This window comes from Nansenia antarctica (genome assembly GCF_963989245.1).
Source record: "Nansenia antarctica genome assembly, chromosome: 16".
Lineage (NCBI taxonomy): Eukaryota > Metazoa > Chordata > Actinopteri > Argentiniformes > Microstomatidae > Nansenia > Nansenia antarctica.
Window position 1 is genome coordinate 1,099,902 of NC_137686.1, and position 19,564 is coordinate 1,119,465.

General features: G+C 43.1%; 1 protein-coding gene across 1 annotated transcript in view; it reads right to left on the minus strand.

Annotated features, from left to right (window-relative positions):
- Positions 1-4,176: 4,176 nt before the first annotated feature.
- The window catches only part of atg9b (autophagy related 9B), a gene marked incomplete at its 5' end in the record, with an annotated part of 38,779 nt that continues 23,391 nt past the window's right edge, over positions 4,177-19,564 (minus strand). Inside the window, 4 exons of the mRNA XM_080546421.1 lie at positions 4,177-4,478; positions 4,658-4,830; positions 11,741-11,825; positions 12,579-12,672. Coding sequence (XP_080402547.1) covers positions 4,676-4,830; positions 11,741-11,825; positions 12,579-12,672 — 334 coding nt within the window. The 3' untranslated portion in view covers positions 4,177-4,478; positions 4,658-4,675. The remainder of the gene's footprint in view (positions 4,479-4,657; positions 4,831-11,740; positions 11,826-12,578; positions 12,673-19,564) is intronic.

Consider the following 19,564-nt stretch of genomic DNA (forward strand, 5'->3'; position numbering starts at 1 on the left):
TAGTATACTGTACTTCCAAATGGTTTAGCATGGGGGGTTCAGTACTAGATTTGGGCCGAGGTCCAATAGTGTCCTACCTACAAAAGGTTTTGTACATATAATCATTTTGTTCATATAATAATGTTGTACACATAGTAATCCACAGTATGATTATGTATTTGTGTATGTTGTTTAAAAAAAAAACAATAAAAAAAAAACTAACAGTATAATTATGTATTTGTGTATGTTGTTTAAAAAAAAAAAAAAAAAAAAAAAAAAAAAAACTCATGCAGTACTACATAACGACACCTGGGGTCGCTTGACACAACGGCAGGCGGGGAATATACGGAAGCGGGGAACATAGAACCCTTTTTCGGAAGCGGGGAACATAGAACCCTTTTTCGGAAGTTTTCGGAAGTGGGGAACATAGAACCCTTTTTTTTTTTTTTGCTAAGAAACCGGGGAACATAGGACCCGGGGAACATAGGACCCGGGGAACATAGGGATGACCCCCCAGTAACGGAGCAGCTGATTAGTAAAAGAACGCATATAGAAAGTGTCTTTTGTTTTGTTTCACAGAAAATAGTGTTTATTTCAGATACTGTAGTGGAAGATATTATCCTCTTTTCCAGTGAAGTAGCCGCCATCTAGTTGTGAAATGTTTGTTTATCCCGCCCCTTCATCACCCAGCGTTGATGACGCGGATGGTTCAGGTTACACTGGTATGAACACGGGCTCGTTCGCCAGACAGCACCAAGGTTCGGAGGTTTCCGAACGCGAACGCGAACCGGCACGGTTCTTTGCCGGTGTGAAAGCCCTACCAGTCACGCACACAGAGGCCGCTAACTCAGCGCCAACCAGAGCATCAGAAGTGGGCGATGCTCCCACAGAGACTACGTAGTAGGAGGTACCCGTCGAGGGTAACCAAGCCTCCTGACCGCCTCACCTTATGAGCGGTAGTTCTCCGCCCTGTTGGGGTTATGTGTGTGATTTACAATGTTACATTATTACAATGTTACATTATATAGAGCATGTGCACTAAATGTTACTTTTAACTTATTTGTCCAAAAGGTTTCACTTTGTTTACAATTAGTACCTTTTATTCATTCCATTTGTTGTACTTTAATGAGTATTTTCTTGTGTGAAATGTATGTTAAATAATCGAATAAATGGCACAATAGGTAAAACTACTCCCAGTACTTAATGTAATATCTTTCCTGGTACGGCAGTGTATGAACTACTTTAGAAAACAATCTGTGAAAGTAGTGCCAGTAGAAACATTATCAAGAGAACTGAATGTAAAGCAAATACACCTTTTTAGAATGTATGTTACATTTTTATTTCAAATCAAGTACATTACATCTTGGGACACACTTCAATTATTAAATACACACAACATAAGATTCTTTTGCCTCTATTCGGTTACAGAAAAACAAATAAAATGTGTATCGTAAAGCTGTGCTGACAATAAGTTCTTTTGGCATGGTTCATTTTCAGCCAGTGTTTCTTAAATTAACAAACAAACCAAAAAAACTAAATAAGAAACCTAAAATGACTCAAAAACTATTCAACACCAGAATGTTAAAACTTAGCACCTTGTACCAGTCAAAATATTTCTTGGACTGGTTTATAGTGGATAAGAAGCTATGATAGTGAGGTGGTGCGAACGACTAAAATAATTATCATTCAACATAGAGAACAGTTTCAAAACTGAAACTTCTTAGATAGGCAGACAGTGCAAAATTAAACACTTTCATAAGATGAATTCTGTTATCAGGTGAAAGTGATCCGTCAAACGAGATGTCAAACCTCTTTTTGATGTTGATGTTTCATGAGCCTCATCCACAATATTAGAATACAATTCCCTCTGCATACTTGATGCTTAAACAAGACCAACCTGCCAAAAATAAATACTGTACATATGTGCTGCTAAAAACAGTAAAATGAAGGTATCTGAAGTTTTGCATACAATGGTTTTTAAGGAACTACTGCTAATTCTAAGGCACTGCTTAAAATAAAACACAAACACAAAGAAATGAGAGGCAATGAGATTTAGCTATGGAAACTATGGCAACACACAATCGAGCTGCGATGTCTCCACAACATCTCATTACATCAGTGAAACATGGGCTACAACCAATGGATGACAACAATGAATAATGCAGCAAGTGTTGACTAGGTATAAAATGTTACTGAACCATATAGCCTGTAGACATTTTCCCCCTATAGGGTGAACCTTTACTGACCAGAGGTAACAACAAGCAGGTCTGTGATTGGCCACAGTGCCTCAGAGGGGCTGGTTTGGACATTAACAACGGTGATGCTATGCACATATATTACATACAGTGAGAGAGGACATTCAGGATGGAGTTGGACTCTCTGTCCCTTAGTGACCTTGTGCCATCAAAATTGTAGTTGATGCAAGTATCTTTATCAAAGTTTTTTGTTTTCTTTGTCAGTGCAAAACGCTGAACTCATCTAAGCTAAGCATAGTTAAACGGATGCCTCTCCACTCCCCCCTTCAAAACACATAAGCAAAACTGGGTGAAGGAAAAGTTCTGTGCTCTCTTACGGTAGTGTGGAGGATAAAGAGATTTACAAAGGTAAATTAATCAATGGGGTTATTCAATCAATGGGGCATAGCACTAGTTGAGCTGTTGTGTAACGTTCAATTAGCAAGGTTTCACAAGGATGCATGCCACTTGTTTCAAGGGAGGTTACATTCAGTGTTGACATGCAGATGAGTTTGCTTTCTTAGAGGTGCACTGATGACACAGCTAGGGGACCTATACAACAGGGAACCTTTTCTTTTCAAAGTTGTTTACCGAAACATTGTAGTCAAAGGTATAAAAAAAATACAACAATTCTAATAATGACAATGAAATTGTTATCCAATGTTGTATGAGAAATACTTCCTAACAAAACTTTTTCTAAAAGAAGGGGCATCTTTAAGGGTTCTCTTTTGACATTCTAGTTCATATTCATGATAGATTCCCATCATATTTGGTATGGATTTATCTACTAAAATGATTTCTTTTCAAGAAAACAAATAAATATAATTTGATATTTAAATACTAAAGATAGACCCATTATTTAAATATCTTGGGGCAAAAAAGATAAACTCAAAAAAAGCGGATAATTGTCTGGATCTAACATATCAAATATTGGGGGCTGTTCTCCTAAAAAAAGGAAATAAAATACTGATATGTCATTCACTCATCCTAAACCTGGAAACCACAAGCTTAAATTGCTGTAAATGCAACGCATGCTTTACAAACAGCCCTTGCTATAAAAAATGCAATTATGGTGTGTTCATTTTGGGGATAAGCACAAATCTGAACATATACAAAATCAACTCATACACTTAATAACTTATGACTACATTAAATGCCACCTTTGATTGCTTTTATGAAAATCCTACCAACCCACAACAGTGTTGTTTTTAGTTTGGGCAAGTGTGTAATGCTTGACTCACTTACATAGAGATTACACTCCTGTTGACGTTGGAAAAAGCCAATGGAAGATACTTGAATACGGAATAACCGTGTTAAACACCCGCCCCCCTCCCCCCCAAAAAGAAAAAAATACTTGAAAGAGAGTGAAAAAAATTAATACTTACGGGAAAACCCCATTCAATTCACAAACAGCAGCTTTCTATGAGTATGTCCTGTTTAAATATGTGTTTCAATCTAGCCCACCTGGCTTTTGTCAGCTTTTCTCATGGTGTCTTATTGGTGACTCAAGTAGTGTGGTTGCAGCATGCTTCAAATCACTTCAGTACTTCTGATCTTCCTCAAACATGAAAACTGGCGGTAAAACAACATTCAAATATGTATATAGAAGTAAGACGCTCAAGTGTATTTACAAATGACAAGTAGCAAGTAAATAAGGGGCAACTGTAGAAATGTGTACTCTCCTCAAAAGAGAAAATGGTCAGGCAGCTATGAAACAACTCCGTCTTGTCATCACCAGATAAGACACCATTTTCACCATGAGAAAGCAAAATCAAACTCACATTGTAAACCTCCCGGATGCAAAAAAAACAACAAACTCAAACCACACGCAAAGAAAGAATTGGGATGAGTTTGTTGCGTGCCATGCTCAAGCCTGCCCTGCAAAGTTTTGAGCGATGTCACCCCCCCCCTCCCTGCGCTCGAGTCCCAAACACATAAAATGAGAAATAGATTTTTACACGCAGCTTTCTCACACACACTCACACACATACCATATATAGACTCCAGTCCTATGAGCAATGTATATATACATTTATAACAAAACGATGACAAGGAGAGGGATGGAAGACATACGGTTTCCCTGACGCCGCTTCACTCCCTCCCGATGTGATAGAAGGAGGCATGAAGGGGCGGAGACAGAGGTTATCCAATGAGCTCCTCCGACCGCAACACACTGTGTGGTGTCCTGAAGGTCCTATCTACGTATACTCTCCAAAAAAGATCATCTAAGGCCACAATGTTCTTGGAGAAAGTAAAGTGTAAACACTGCAAACAAAGACACAGGAAGGTGGTGGTTAGACGAGTTAGCGACACACACCCTTGTAGAGAAACACAACAACCCGTACATAAATAAATGACTGGATGAAAAACAACTTCATGACAATAGCTTGGTCATGGAGGAGTGTCAATGTGTAGGAAGGAAAGCGGAAGACAACATGACATACCCCATGATTTAAGGCACTTCAACAGCTACTTCTGGTGTCCTGTTTAGGAGTAGACCCACTGTTGATCTCCTCTTCTTCTTCATGATCTTCCTCCTCTTCCTCCGTCCAGCCTCCCAGCCGGAGAGGGGTGGGCAAAGAAAGGCTGGTTGCATGACTGCTGTGTGTCTGAGAACCTGATTGGATAGAGAGGTGGTCACACTGGCTGTTGTATAAAACCTTTATACTCAAACTCTCCAAAATCACCTCATATACAGTCATGTGAAAAACTTTAGTCAGACTTTTGATCTTCATTTTAACAACATTGAGAGATGGGGGTAATATAACAAAACAAATAAATGTTAATTTATTAAATCGTGTAAAAATTATTTGTCATTTATTACTACTTAAAATGCCTAAAATTAGAATCAAGTGCACTACATCAGGTGCAAATGATTAGAACATTGTTAGAGAGGACTTTGGAGGAGCCTGTCTTATTTAAACCTCAAACATTTAGTTTGGTTTGCTCTTGATTGTTGAAGTGAGTTGTATCACCATGGTGAGATCAAAGCAGCTTTCTGAGGCCTTCAGAAAGAAGGTTGTAGATGCGTATGAGTCTGGGAAGGGATTTAAAAAGATCTCCAAACAATCAGAAATCAGCCATTCCACTGTCCGGAAAATAATTTACAAGTGAAGAACATTTAAAAAACTGCCAACAAGGCCAGGTCAGACAGTCCTAGTAAGTTCAGCCCAAGAGCAGACCACAAGATGCTTAAAGACGTCTCCAACCATCCTAAAATGTCATCACGGGACCTACAGGTAGCTCTTGCCACTGTTGATGTCAAAGTACATCTACCATCAGATAGAGGCTGCACAAGTTTGATTTTCATGGGAGGTGTGCATGGGGGTGGAAAGGTCCTGGTTTGGGGCTGCTTTGCTGCAGCAGGGCCTGGCCAGCGCACCATCATAGAATCCACTATGAAGTCTTTATTGTATCAGAGGGTGCTTGAGGAAAATGTGAGACCGTCTGTCCAAAGTTTGAAGCTGAAGCAGATGTGGATCATGCAACATGACAGTAAACATTCCTGTAAATCCACCAAGGGATCGCTCAAAAGAAAGAAATGAAGTTCTGGGATGGCCAAGTCAAAGCCCGGAGAGAGAGAGAGAGAGAGAGAGAGAGAGAGAGAGAGAGGGAGGAGGACGCGGGACTGGAATGGCCAAGTCAAAGCCCGGATCTTATCCTATTGAGATGCTTTGGGGTGATTTGAAACAGGCTCAAACATCAGGAGTGGGAAAAACCTGGGAAAAACCTTCTCCCAGTCGATGTCAGTTCAAACATCAGGAGTGGGAAAAACCTGGGAAAAACCTGGGAAAAACCTTCTCCCAGTCCATGTCAGTTCAAACATCAGGAGTGGGAAAAACCTGGGAAAAACCTTCTCCCAGTCCATGTCAGTTCAAACATCAGGAGTGGGAAAAACCTGGGAAAAACCTTCTCCCAGTCGATGTCAGTTCAAACATCAGGAGTGGGAAAAACCTGGGAAAAACCTGGGAAAAACCTTCTCCCAGTCCATGTCAGTTCAAACATCAGGAGTGGGAAAAACCTGGGAAAAACCTTCTCCCAGTCCATGTCAGTTCAAACATCAGGAGTGGGAAAAACCTGGGAAAAACCTGGGAAAAACCTTCTCCCAGTCCATGTCAGTTCAAACATCAGGAGTGGGAAAAACCTGGGAAAAACCTTCTCCCAGTCCATGTCAGTTCAAACATCAGGAGTGGGAAAAACCTGGGAAAAACCTTCTCCCAGTCGATGTCAGTTCAAACATCAGGAGTGGGAAAAACCTGGGAAAAACCTGGGAAAAACCTTCTCCCAGTCCATGTCAGTTCAAACATCAGGAGTGGGAAAAACCTGGGAAAAACCTTCTCCCAGTCCATGTCAGTTCAAACATCAGGAGTGGGAAAAACCTGGGAAAAACCTTCTCCCAGTCCATGTCAGTTCAAACATCAGGAGTGGGAAAAACCTGGGAAAAACCTTCTCCCAGTCCATGTCAGTTCAAACATCAGGAGTGGGAAAAACCTGGGAAAAACCTTCTCCCAGTCCATGTCAGTTCAAACATCAGGAGTGGGAAAAACCTGGGAAAAACCTTCTCCCAGTCCATGTCAGTTCAAACATCAGGAGTGGGAAAAACCTGGGAAAAACCTGGGAAAAACCTTCTCCCAGTCCATGTCAGTTCAAACATCAGGAGTGGGAAAAACCTGGGAAAAACCTTCTCCCAGTCCATGTCAGTTCAAACATCAGGAGTGGGAAAAACCTGGGAAAAACCTTCTCCCAGTCCATGTCAGTTCAAACATCAGGAGTGGGAAAAACCTGGGAAAAACCTTCTCCCAGTCCATGTCAGTTCAAACATCAGGAGTGGGAAAAACCTGGGAAAAACCTTCTCCCAGTCCATGTCAGTTCAAACATCAGGAGTGGGAAAAACCTGGGAAAAACCTTCTCCCAGTCCATGTCAGTTCAAACATCAGGAGTGGGAAAAACCTGGGAAAAACCTTCTCCCAGTCCATGTCAGTTCAAACATCAGGAGTGGGAAAAACCTGGGAAAAACCTGGGAAAAACCTTCTCCCAGTCCATGTCAGTTCAAACATCAGGAGTGGGAAAAACCTGGGAAAAACCTTCTCCCAGTCCATGTCAGTTCAAACATCAGGAGTGGGAAAAACCTGGGAAAAACCTTCTCCCAGTCCATGTCAGTTCAAACATCAGGAGTGGGAAAAACCTGGGAAAAACCTTCTCCCAGTCCATGTCAGTTCAAACATCAGGAGTGGGAAAAACCTGGGAAAAACCTTCTCCCAGTCCATGTCAGTTCAAACATCAGGAGTGGGAAAAACCTGGGAAAAACCTTCTCCCAGTCCATGTCAGTTCAAACATCAGGAGTGGGAAAAACCTGGGAAAAACCTGGGAAAAACCTTCTCCCAGTCCATGTCAGTTCAAACATCAGGAGTGGGAAAAACCTGGGAAAAACCTTCTCCCAGTCCATGTCAGTTCAAACATCAGGAGTGGGAAAAACCTGGGAAAAACCTTCTCCCAGTCCATGTCAGTTCAAACATCAGGAGTGGGAAAAACCTGGGAAAAACCTTCTCCCAGTCCATGTCAGTTCAAACATCAGGAGTGGGAAAAACCTGGGAAAAACCTTCTCCCAGTCCATGTCAGTTCAAACATCAGGAGTGGGAAAAACCTGGGAAAAACCTTCTCCCAGTCCATGTCAGTTCAAACATCAGGAGTGGGAAAAACCTGGGAAAAACCTTCTCCCAGTCCATGTCAGTTCAAACATCAGGAGTGGGAAAAACCTGGGAAAAACCTGGGAAAAACCTTCTCCCAGTCCATGTCAGTTCAAACATCAGGAGTGGGAAAAACCTGGGAAAAACCTTCTCCCAGTCCATGTCAGTTCAAACATCAGGAGTGGGAAAAACCTGGGAAAAACCTTCTCCCAGTCCATGTCAGTTCAAACATCAGGAGTGGGAAAAACCTGGGAAAAACCTTCTCCCAGTCCATGTCAGTTCAAACATCAGGAGTGGGAAAAACCTGGGAAAAACCTGGGAAAAACCTTCTCCCAGTCCATGTCAGTTCAAACATCAGGAGTGGGAAAAACCTGGGAAAAACCTTCTCCCAGTCCATGTCAGTTCAAACATCAGGAGTGGGAAAAACCTGGGAAAAACCTTCTCCCAGTCCATGTCAGTTCAAACATCAGGAGTGGGAAAAACCTGGGAAAAACCTTCTCCCAGTCCATGTCAGTTCAAACATCAGGAGTGGGAAAAACCTGGGAAAAACCTTCTCCCAGTCCATGTCAGTTCAAACATCAGGAGTGGGAAAAACCTGGGAAAAACCTTCTCCCAGTCCATGTCAGTTCAAACATCAGGAGTGGGAAAAACCTGGGAAAAACCTGGGAAAAACCTTCTCCCAGTCCATGTCAGTTCAAACATCAGGAGTGGGAAAAACCTGGGAAAAACCTTCTCCCAGTCCATGTCAGTTCAAACATCAGGAGTGGGAAAAACCTGGGAAAAACCTTCTCCCAGTCCATGTCAGTTCAAACATCAGGAGTGGGAAAAACCTGGGAAAAACCTTCTCCCAGTCCATGTCAGTTCAAACATCAGGAGTGGGAAAAACCTGGGAAAAACCTTCTCCCAGTCCATGTCAGTTCAAACATCAGGAGTGGGAAAAACCTGGGAAAAACCTTCTCCCAGTCCATGTCAGTTCAAACATCAGGAGTGGGAAAAACCTGGGAAAAACCTGGGAAAAACCTTCTCCCAGTCCATGTCAGTTCAAACATCAGGAGTGGGAAAAACCTGGGAAAAACCTTCTCCCAGTCCATGTCAGTTCAAACATCAGGAGTGGGAAAAACCTGGGAAAAACCTTCTCCCAGTCCATGTCAGTTCAAACATCAGGAGTGGGAAAAACCTGGGAAAAACCTTCTCCCAGTCCATGTCAGTTCAAACATCAGGAGTGGGAAAAACCTGGGAAAAACCTTCTCCCAGTCCATGTCAGTTCAAACATCAGGAGTGGGAAAAACCTGGGAAAAACCTTCTCCCAGTCCATGTCAGTTCAAACATCAGGAGTGGGAAAAACCTGGGAAAAACCTTCTCCCAGTCCATGTCAGTTCAAACATCAGGAGTGGGAAAAACCTGGGAAAAACCTGGGAAAAACCTTCTCCCAGTCCATGTCAGTTCAAACATCAGGAGTGGGAAAAACCTGGGAAAAACCTTCTCCCAGTCCATGTCAGTTCAAACATCAGGAGTGGGAAAAACCTGGGAAAAACCTTCTCCCAGTCCATGTCAGTTCAAACATCAGGAGTGGGAAAAACCTGGGAAAAACCTTCTCCCAGTCCATGTCAGTTCAAACATCAGGAGTGGGAAAAACCTGGGAAAAACCTTCTCCCAGTCCATGTCAGTTCAAACATCAGGAGTGGGAAAAACCTGGGAAAAACCTTCTCCCAGTCGATGTCAGTTCCGACACTCACACAGCTTTTTCCCCACGGCCATCCGGCTCCTAAATGCTGCTGGTGTCACCCCCCCCCTGACCTGACCCCCACCTATCTACCCTCCCTCCACCCCCACTCAGAGAGCTATGGACTGTCTTGACCTGAACACTTCATCTTTTGGCACTTCTTATATTTATATGTATTTATTACTTTTTGCACTGATGTTGGTTTGTCCTGTCCTGTTGTAAACTGTGCTCCACTGTACCAAACCAAATTCCTAACATGTTTACGTCGTCATGGCAAAAAAGTCTTCTGATTCTGATCAGTTATAGGAAACATTTACTATACATTTATAGGAAACATCTAATTGAGGTTATTTCAGCCAAAGGGGGCAATATCAGCTACAAGACCTTAATCTATAGATATTGTTTGAAAGAAGATGTCATGTCATGGGGTGTCCTAATTTTTTCACATGACTGTAGCATGTCAACCTATGCTCATTAGCTTTAATATCATGAGGTGGATATATCTGTGTGCACTGGATCTAGGGAGTGACAGCTATCTATTAGCTATGAACTAGTCTAGAGTTAGTCTAGTGTGTATTGTTATAATATATACGTCATTTAGCTGACGCTTTTATCCAAAGCGACTTATATAACAGTGAGTGCATACTAGGGAAGTCCCGATCCCATTTTTTCACTACCGATACCGATACCTGGGCTTCAGGTATCTGCGATACAGATACGATATTTGTATTTATTGTTTTACTCCTGAATACTACTTGCCAGCCTTTATTCAAGCAACAAAACAGCAGCATTCAGCATTATAGAAAAAAAAAGAGTTACTGTCTGATTTCTAGTTTTAGTGCCTTCAGGTTTGTATTCTATTTATCTTCTCTTAAAAATGGCAAATGAATTATAGGACCCTTTTAAAAAGTGTAGCCTAGTGACGCCCGCTGGTGAGACCAGAAACCAGTCGCAGAATCGAAGAGGTGTCAACAATATCTGGTTTTCAGTTTTTTTCATAACAGGCAACTTGAAGTTTTAAGTACCCAGTCCATATAATAAAAAACAGTTTAACGATCACTAAATACTTATAATCTGTGGATTGGATTAACTGTTCTCGTTTGCTGCAGGCTACCGGTAAGTGATAATGACCTGTAAACATCGTTTTAGGACGTGTTCAAAAGCAAGGACTGTGTGTTCATCTAATTATGCGTAGTTATGTGTTTTTAGCATGTCCGTGTTCTCTCAGCATGCTGTGATGTTATAAAAAAGCAGTTAGACGTTCCTAGCAATGTACCACTTTTAGCCGCTAGCTGTTAGCAGCGTTTGTTGTTGTTGTTTGATCAGTCACTTTTCTCCTGTCGCATTCCCATTCGGTGCACCAACATTCAAATACTCGTGTCGTCTTGAATTTCTTTCCGATTTCAATGTCTGACACATAATTTGAAAGCTTACCATCTGTAGTTTCAGACTATGTAAATAACCGAAAAATTACTTAAGCAAATGGTTTATGATTTCACCAGCTGGCATCATGACATTGTCAGACTCATTACACACAGGTAGCTACTAGCCAACTCTCATGCATGTGACCACTGACTACTACTGTTGTCATCACGTGAGTGACGCCCCAGATCGCGAGCCCCAGATTGGTGCCTATTTTTCTTTCTGGTGCGATCTGCGATCCAGCATTGAGGACCAATATCGCAAAGATATGCAATATCAATATCGGATCGGGACATCCCTAGTGCATACATTTCAGTATATATGGTCCCAGCGGGGATCGAACCCACAACATAAGCGTTGTTAGCGCCGTGCTCAACCAACTGAGCCACAGAGGACCACTATTGTCAGCTAAATGCCATATATACTGTATTGGACCTCTATTGTTCATCGATTTCGACCTAGACGGGTGGACTTGAACTCGTATCTATCTCCTGACTAGGGTTAGGGTTATCGACAAGTCCTGACATGGGGGCCTTAACATATCCACCAGTCACTCGACTGAACCCGACCTGCAGCGTGTATCAAACTGAGGCAGACAGGACCGACCGTCCACTCCCTCCCAATGTTCTAATCTCTAACAGAAGAGCCGAGAGCTTGAACAAGGAAAGGGACCAGGACCGATGGGAGGTACTCACCAGTGTTGCTGCTGAGGTCTCTCATGGGCACTGGGTTCTGCCACTGGACTGATGTTCTTTGGGGCTGAGAAGTCTGTTGGTGGACCTGGGAGGGGGGCGAAGACGACACAGGAGGGGGAACATCAGCGTGCTGCCAGGAGTGTGTGGGGTAATACTACACTCACCGGCCGCTTCATTAGGAACACTTTTTCGACTGATCGTTAACCAAGGTGTACCTAATGAAGTGGCCGGTGAGTGTGTGTGTGTGTATATATATATATATATATATATACGGTGTAACATTAATGAAAAGAACCCATCTATTGTTCGAGCTGTAACGATACGTAGGGTGCAGTAGAGTGCAACAGAGTGTATGCTAAAACTACATGCAGTGGTTCCCCACAACAAACACAGGGTTCCCACACCTTCAAGCACCTTTCAAGGACTTTCAAGACTCAATTCCCTCAAATTCAAGGACCCAACATGGCATATCCGCTCACAGACAACAATTAAAAAGAGAGGCTTGAATGTGTGAACACTAGATGGTCTCTTGCCTTCTCTACCACAGCACAGCAAAACTATATATTGTGAAATATGTGTAAAGTTAAGCAATACAGAGTTATTTACTAGTTGACGAGCTAAGTAATTAAAAAATATATATATATATCGGTTTTTTTAGAGAGAGAGGGAGAGAGGGAGAGAGAGGAATTCAAGCACTTTCAATGACCCATGTCTATTTTCAAAAACTTTTAAGACCTTGATTTTTTTTCCCTCAATTTCACAAACTTTCAAGGATTTCAAGGACCCGTGGGAACTCTGCAAACATATCCTCTACGCCCGTGTGTTGCTGCTGTCTCACCTCGTGCATGTAGATGGCGTGGAGGCTCATCTCCGCAGAGGCGAACTCTGAGAGCAGTGGGGTGCTCCGGACCCGAGCGTCACTGGCAGACATGCTGAGGACAGAAGAGGAACAGCTGGTATTACTAGAGCGGCAAGGTGCATCACCCAAACACACCTTTACCCGTCCATTCATTCATTTAACATCTTTTGAGAAACGATCGTGTTAAAGGGAAAGGTCACAAAAAAAAAAAAAACTCTGTGCACACATCCCATGACCTCTGTTTAATATATCCAGCCTATAGGCTCTCTGATCCCAAATGGAATAAATCTGGCAAAATCAGCTTTTAGGGCAAACTAACTTTAATAGTGATCTACCCACTTGAATTGAGTGTGGCTAAGGGGGCGCCTGGGTGGTGTAGGTAAGGTCTGGGTGGTGTAGGTAAGGTCTGGGTGGTGTAGGTAAGGTCTGGGTGGTGTAGGTAAGGTCTGGGTGGTGTAGGTAAGGTCAGGGTGGTGTAGGTAAGGTCTGGGTGGTGTAGGTAAGGTCTGGGTGGTGTAGGTAAGGTCAGGGTGGTGTAGGTAAGGTCTGGGTGGTGTAGGTAAGGTCTGGGTGGTGTAGGTAAGGTCTGGGTGGTGTAGGTAAGGTCAGGGTGGTGTAGGTAAGGTCTGGGTGGTGTAGGTAAGGTCTGGGTGGTGTAGGTAAGGTCTGGGTAGTGTAGGTAAGGTCTGGGTGGTGTAGGTAAGGTCTGGGTGGTGTAGGTAAGGTCTGGGTAGTGTAGGTAAGGTCTGGGTGGTGTAGGTAAGGTCTGGGTGGTGTAGGTAAGGTCTGGGTAGTGTAGGTAAGGTCTGGGTGGTGTAGGTAAGGTCTGGGTGGTGTAGGTAAGGTCTGGGTGGTGTAGGTAAGGTCTGGGTGGTGTAGGTAAGGTCTGGGTGGTGTAGGTAAGGTCTGGGTGGTGTAGGTAAGGCCTGGGTGGTGTAGGTAAGGTCAGGGTGGTGTAGGTAAGGTCTGGGTGGTGTAGGTAAGGTCTGGGTAGTGTAGGTAAGGTCTGGGTGGTGTAGGTAAGGCCTGGGTGGTGTAGGTAAGGTCTGGGTAGTGTAGGTAAGGTCTGGGTGGTGTAGGTAAGGTCTGGGTGGTGTAGGTAAGGTCTGGGTAGTGTAGGTAAGGTCTGGGTAGTGTAGGTAAGGTCTGGGTGGTGTAGGTAAGGTCTGGGTGGTGTAGGTAAGGTATGGGTGGTGTAGGTAAGGTCTGGGTGGTGTAGGTAAGGTCTGGGTGGTGTAGGTAAGGTCTGGGTGGTGTAGGTAAGGTCTGGGTAGTGTAGGTAAGGTCTGGGTAGTGTAGGTGAGGCCTGGGTGGTTGATTGATTGATTGAAAACTTTATTAGAAGATTTGCAGAAGTAGGTACATGAAAGTACATATTACATACAAGGTCAACTAATAGGATAAAAACCCAAGAAAGCCACTGGCTTATTTCAATTGGGGTCCTTGATTCTCAATTCATCGTTACATGTAAGACAGACAAAAAAAACTAGTACTATCTACAAGATAATGCAGACAAATAACTAGTACTATCTACAAGATAAACATACATCCATCATGGGAAGAACAATACAACAAAACATAAGGTATGTACAGCGGGTAGGACAGGTGGGGACATACACCACAGGTGGGGGCGGGGGACAAAACACAAAGTATGTACAGTGGGTAGTTCGGGTCTTTTAATCTGATTTTTGATTTAGAGGGTCCAGTTACGGATTGCAGCCTCCTGTAAATGTTTTTTGAGAGTGGTTTTGAAGGTGGGCAGTGTTTTGCACTCCTTTAAGATTATAGGAAGGGCGTTCCACATTTTTACTGCATAGTTTGCAAACGAGTTTAACCCCTTGTTTGTGGTGCAACGCGGTTGAACGTGGTTCGTGGAGCTTCCTCTGGTGTTGTATGTGTGGACGTTGTTCACTTTTTGGAAGTATGTTGACAGGTACTTGGGTGTCTTTGTGGTGTAGCGTATCTTGAAGACCAGGCCCAGTGCAAGCTGCTGCACTCTGTCAACTACTCGTAGCCAATCAAGGCTCAAAAAATGAGCAGCGGTTAGATGTGTCCTAGGGTTGAGGCCTAGCAGAAGCCTAACCAGTTTATTTTGGGCTGTCTGGAGTCTTGTTTTATGGGCCTTTGTGGTTCTATAGTACCATGATGTTACGGCATAGTCGAAGTGACATTGAATGAGAGCTCCTGATAGGGTCCTCAGTGTGTTTTTACTGACAAGTGAGGATATCCTGTACAAGAATCTAGTTCTATGGTTCACTTTTTTGATTACTTTTGCTGCCATTTTATCTCCGGAAAGATTTGCCTCTAAGATGGAGCCCAGGTATGTAATATCCTCTTTTCTTGTGATATTAATGTTACCTACTTTTATTTTAAAATTTTCAGCCTTTCTGAGTTTAGATGGGGATCCGTATAGGATAGTTTCAGTTTTACCTAGGTGTATTGATAGTTTATTGTCAGCTAGCCAGATGCAGATTCTACTCAGTTCAGTGCTTAGCGCTTTTTCCACCTGCAATATGTCCCTGTCAGAGACCAGCAGAGCCGAGTCATCCGCGAACAGGAACAAATTGCAATCACATGCTGATGACATGTCATTCACATATATTAGGAACAGTAAAGGTCCCAATATGCTTCCTTGTGGAACGCCGCAGGTCACTGGGAGGGGGGGGGACAGTGTTCCGTTCACACTAACCACCTGTTCCCTCCCCTCTAAGTAGGATTGCATCCAGCTCACCGATGTTCTATCGAACCCAATTGCTTTCAGTTTATCTAACAATATGTGGTGATCTACTGTGTCGAAGGCCTTCTGGAGGTCCAGCATGACCATGCCGCAGTACTTGCCCGAGTCCACTTCATGGTTGATGTGGTCGTTCAAATAGAGAAGGCATGTGTCAGTGGAATGGGATGTTCTGAATCCTGATTGAAATTCATACATCAGATTTTTTTCGGTAAGGTACCTATCAACCTGTTCATAAACTATTTTTTCCATAAGTTTCGAGATGGAATTAAGAATAGAAACAGGTCGGTAGTTGCCTGGGTCTAATTTGCTTCCTTTTTTATACAGTGGGGTTACCCTTGCTATTTTAAAGTCAAGGGGGACGTGTCCCTGTTTGATGGAGAGGTTTATTATGTGGGTGATGATTGGGGTAATGGAGGCAGCTGAGTCTTTTAGAAATCTGGCTGGAATATTGTCATGGCCCGTGGCCTTTTCTGAGTGTAGAGCGCCCAGCTTTTTAAACACCTCATCGTTTGACACCATGGAGAGTTTAAAATCATCTTTGCGTACACCCAGTTTATTGTAGAACGCACAGATGTGCTCTACACCATAACGCCCTGAGTGGGGTGGTAGATTGTTAACTAATTTAGTGGCTATGGTTGTAAAGAAAGTGTTTAAGCACTTAGCCACATCCAGCTTGTCTGTAAGGAGAGAATCTCCAGATTTTATGCTGATGTTTGTAGACCTGGTTTTGAGTTTTTGACTGCAACCTAGTTGGCTATTAAGTAGCTTCCAAAGGTCACGTGGTTTGTTTAAGTTTTCTTCGATTTTGTTATCGAGGTATTCTTTCTTAGCAGATTTGGTCATGGTAATTACCTGATTGCATAGTTTGTTGCATTGTTTTTTAATTTTCTCAAAGTGGGTTTTGTGATCTTCGTTTAAGTGTTTCACTAATTTTGATTTGCATTTTTGAACTTCAGAGCATTTTAGGTCTCTGACTTTCATAGCATTTAGAATGTCCGAATTCATCCATGGTTCCGATCGGGCTTTAACCCTGGTGGTTCTCATGGGGGCTATACTGTCAATAATATTTAGGAATTTGGTTTTGAAACCTAGCCTAACCTGGTGTAGGTAAGGTCTGGGTGGTGCAGGTAAGGTCTGGGTGGTGTAGGTTAGGGCTGCAACAACGAATCGATGAAATCTATAAAAATCGACAATGAAATTCGTTGGCGACGAATGCCATTATCGATTCGTCTTTTCTTTTTTTTCTTTTCTTTTTTTCGGGTTTTGTTTCCATAACAAACCTACTTCCTGTTGACGCACGCCACGCTGTCTTGCGGCCGGTGTAGGCATCGCGAATCATAGCGAATCATAGCGCTACCTATGGCCGGAAAGGGCAGAACCTATGACCGGAACCGGAAAAGTGGGAAAATGCAGAGTGAAGCTGTCTGCTGTCTGCTGTCAGGACATGCTAGTGAGTTAGCTAGCAGGCTTAGCTCGCTGCTGCCGCTAGCTGACTGTCACTACGCTGCTCGTCCAGCTGTAGTCTGCGTAGCTGTGCTGAGAACCAGAGCACTAACTATGTTTCTATAGAGGAGGGTTACACTAACTATGTTTCTATAGAGGAGGGTTACACTAACTATGTTTCTATAGAGGAGGGTTACACTAACTATGTTTCTATAGAGGAGGGTTACAGCTAACTATGTTTCTATAGAGGAGGGTTACACTAACTATGTTTCTATAGAGGAGGGTTACAGCTAACTTCCTATTGTTTTATTATATAAGTCCTGCTGGGCTCAGCCCTTCCATGGTCTCCTGCTCTCCATGCAAATGCGTTAGTGTGAGTTCTGGCGAAGCGTCAGCTAAATGACTGTAATGTAATGCGATAGCCAGTGAGTGTTTGCTCGCATTCATGAATTCAATATTGCATGACAAGTGTATTTAGCTAGCTGGCTAACGTCAGTGGTAGAGCAGAGGTGATAAGCTAAAGGCTAGCTAGTGGTAGCCTACCAAGCTACCCGTGAGTTAGAGTGAGGCACTGACTGTAGCCTAGCCTATTGTATGGAGTGAGAGGACACATTGCATTGTTTTGGAGCATATCTGTTATATAAAAACATTAGTGTCTTGTCTGTAGCCTATATTGCACTTTGGGTTACTGACCTTTACATTAAGCAAAGTTATTACCTAAAACAGGGGTGCTCACACTTTTTGGAACCAAGATCTACTTTTCAAGTAGCCAGTCTGCCAAGATCTACCAGTCTAGTTTCAACATCGCAAACGTACATGCACGTACTACAAACACACACACACACACACACACACACACACACACACACACACACAGTTCCCAGCCTGCATAGTAAACTCACAATACACTTTCCCTCTCTCTGTCACACAGCCACAGGAGAAGACCATCACAAACCCTCCCTCTTTGCTATTCTCTCACACACATTCACTCACACACACACACACACACACACACACACACACACACACACACACACACACACACATTTGCCAGTCTGCATAGGGAGCCATAGCACAAACCCTCCCTCTCTCTCCCCCTCTCTCTCCCTCTCTCTCTCTCACTCTCTTACACACACACACACACTCACTTTCTCTCACTCACACACTGACAGCCAGTCTGCAGTACCATAGCCAACAAACAGAAAAGTAAACCAGATACAAAACAGGTAGTTCCCTAGTTTGAAAGGAGGAAATAAATGCATTTCTCTACCTTAGTGGGAGACCTGGCACTGGGAGGAGGCAGCTAGTTTCTAATAGTCAGGGCTGTAGGAGCTGGTTGCAAGGTGTCATCAGCCACTGTGGATCTGTCATCGAAAAGGCAATCTGCAGCCTCGAGAAACTTTTTTCACAATTTCGCCGTCTTTGAATGACTTCTTGTGTTTAACAAGAACGTGACTGACGCGATAAGAAGCTATCGTTGCAGCCGTACGTTTTCGCTCTTTTGCCACATTTCCCTTCTTCGAAATAGCCATCGTAGATTTGCTGATCAGACAGACGCATTTCCAATATCACATTGTGTAAAAAAGTCCTCCTCCCATTCTGGATGGAAGTTATACATTATTGGTTTCTTACTTGGTCCAGCTTCCCCACTCATTTGTATAGCCTTTATTTAGTATTATATAGTAAATAGTAGAAATTGGAAGGCTAACTAGGTAATTAGTCTCGCCGGTATTTTGTATTTTGTAGTTGGTGCTGTTGACTGCGCATGCGTGGTGAACCGCGTGTTAGGTGTAGGTGAAAAGATCAGATCGCAGACTGGCTTACCTGTACGTCAATCAAGTGGCAAAAGCCATAGTGAGGATGGATGATAGGCGAACTTTTTTTTTTTTTTTTTTTTTAAATGCCATGCGATCTACCCATACTACCTTTGCGATCGACCGGTCGATCGCGATCGACGTATTGGGCACCCCTGACCTAAAACAATGCATGTATTGAGCTAGAGTTCAACTACTTTATTGAAACAATCTACCGCCATAGTCCATGGCCTGTTGTTAAACCTATTTGATGTAGCAAAGCCTTTTTTATTTATATTATTTTTTATTAATACTTATTCATTTTGCACATGTATATGTATAGGCCTGGCTGATTTAGAAAACATAAAATAACATTTGCAAAATAAATCTTTTTTAATTAAAACAAATTAAAAAATCTACTGTCTCTATCCTCCTTTCTCTCTCTCACCCATCCTTCCTGTCAATCTCTACTGTCTCTATCCTCTCTCTCTCTCTCTCTCTCTCACCCATCCTTCCTGTCAATCTCTACTGTCTCTATCCTCTCTCTCTCTCTCTCTCACCCATCCTTCCTGTCAGTCTCTACTGTCTCTATCCTCCTCTCTCTCTCACCCATCCTTCCTGTCAGTCTCTACTGTCTCTATCCTCCTCTCTCTCTCTCTCTCACCCATCCTTCCTGTCAATCTCTACTGTCTCTAGCCTCCTCTCTCTCTCTCACCCATCCTTCCTGTCAATCTCTACTGTCTCTATCCTCCTCTCTCTCTCACCCATCCTTCCTGTCAGTCTCTACTGTCTCTATCCTCCTCTCTCTCTCTCTCTCTCACCCATCCTTCCTGTCAATCTCTACTGTCTCTATCCTCCTCTCTCTCTCTCTCTCACCCATCCTTCCTGTCAATCTCTACTGTCTCTATCCTCCTCTCTCTCTCTCTCTCTCTCTCTCTCTCTCACCCATCCTTCCTGTCAATCTCTACTGTCTCTATCCTCCTCTCTCTCTC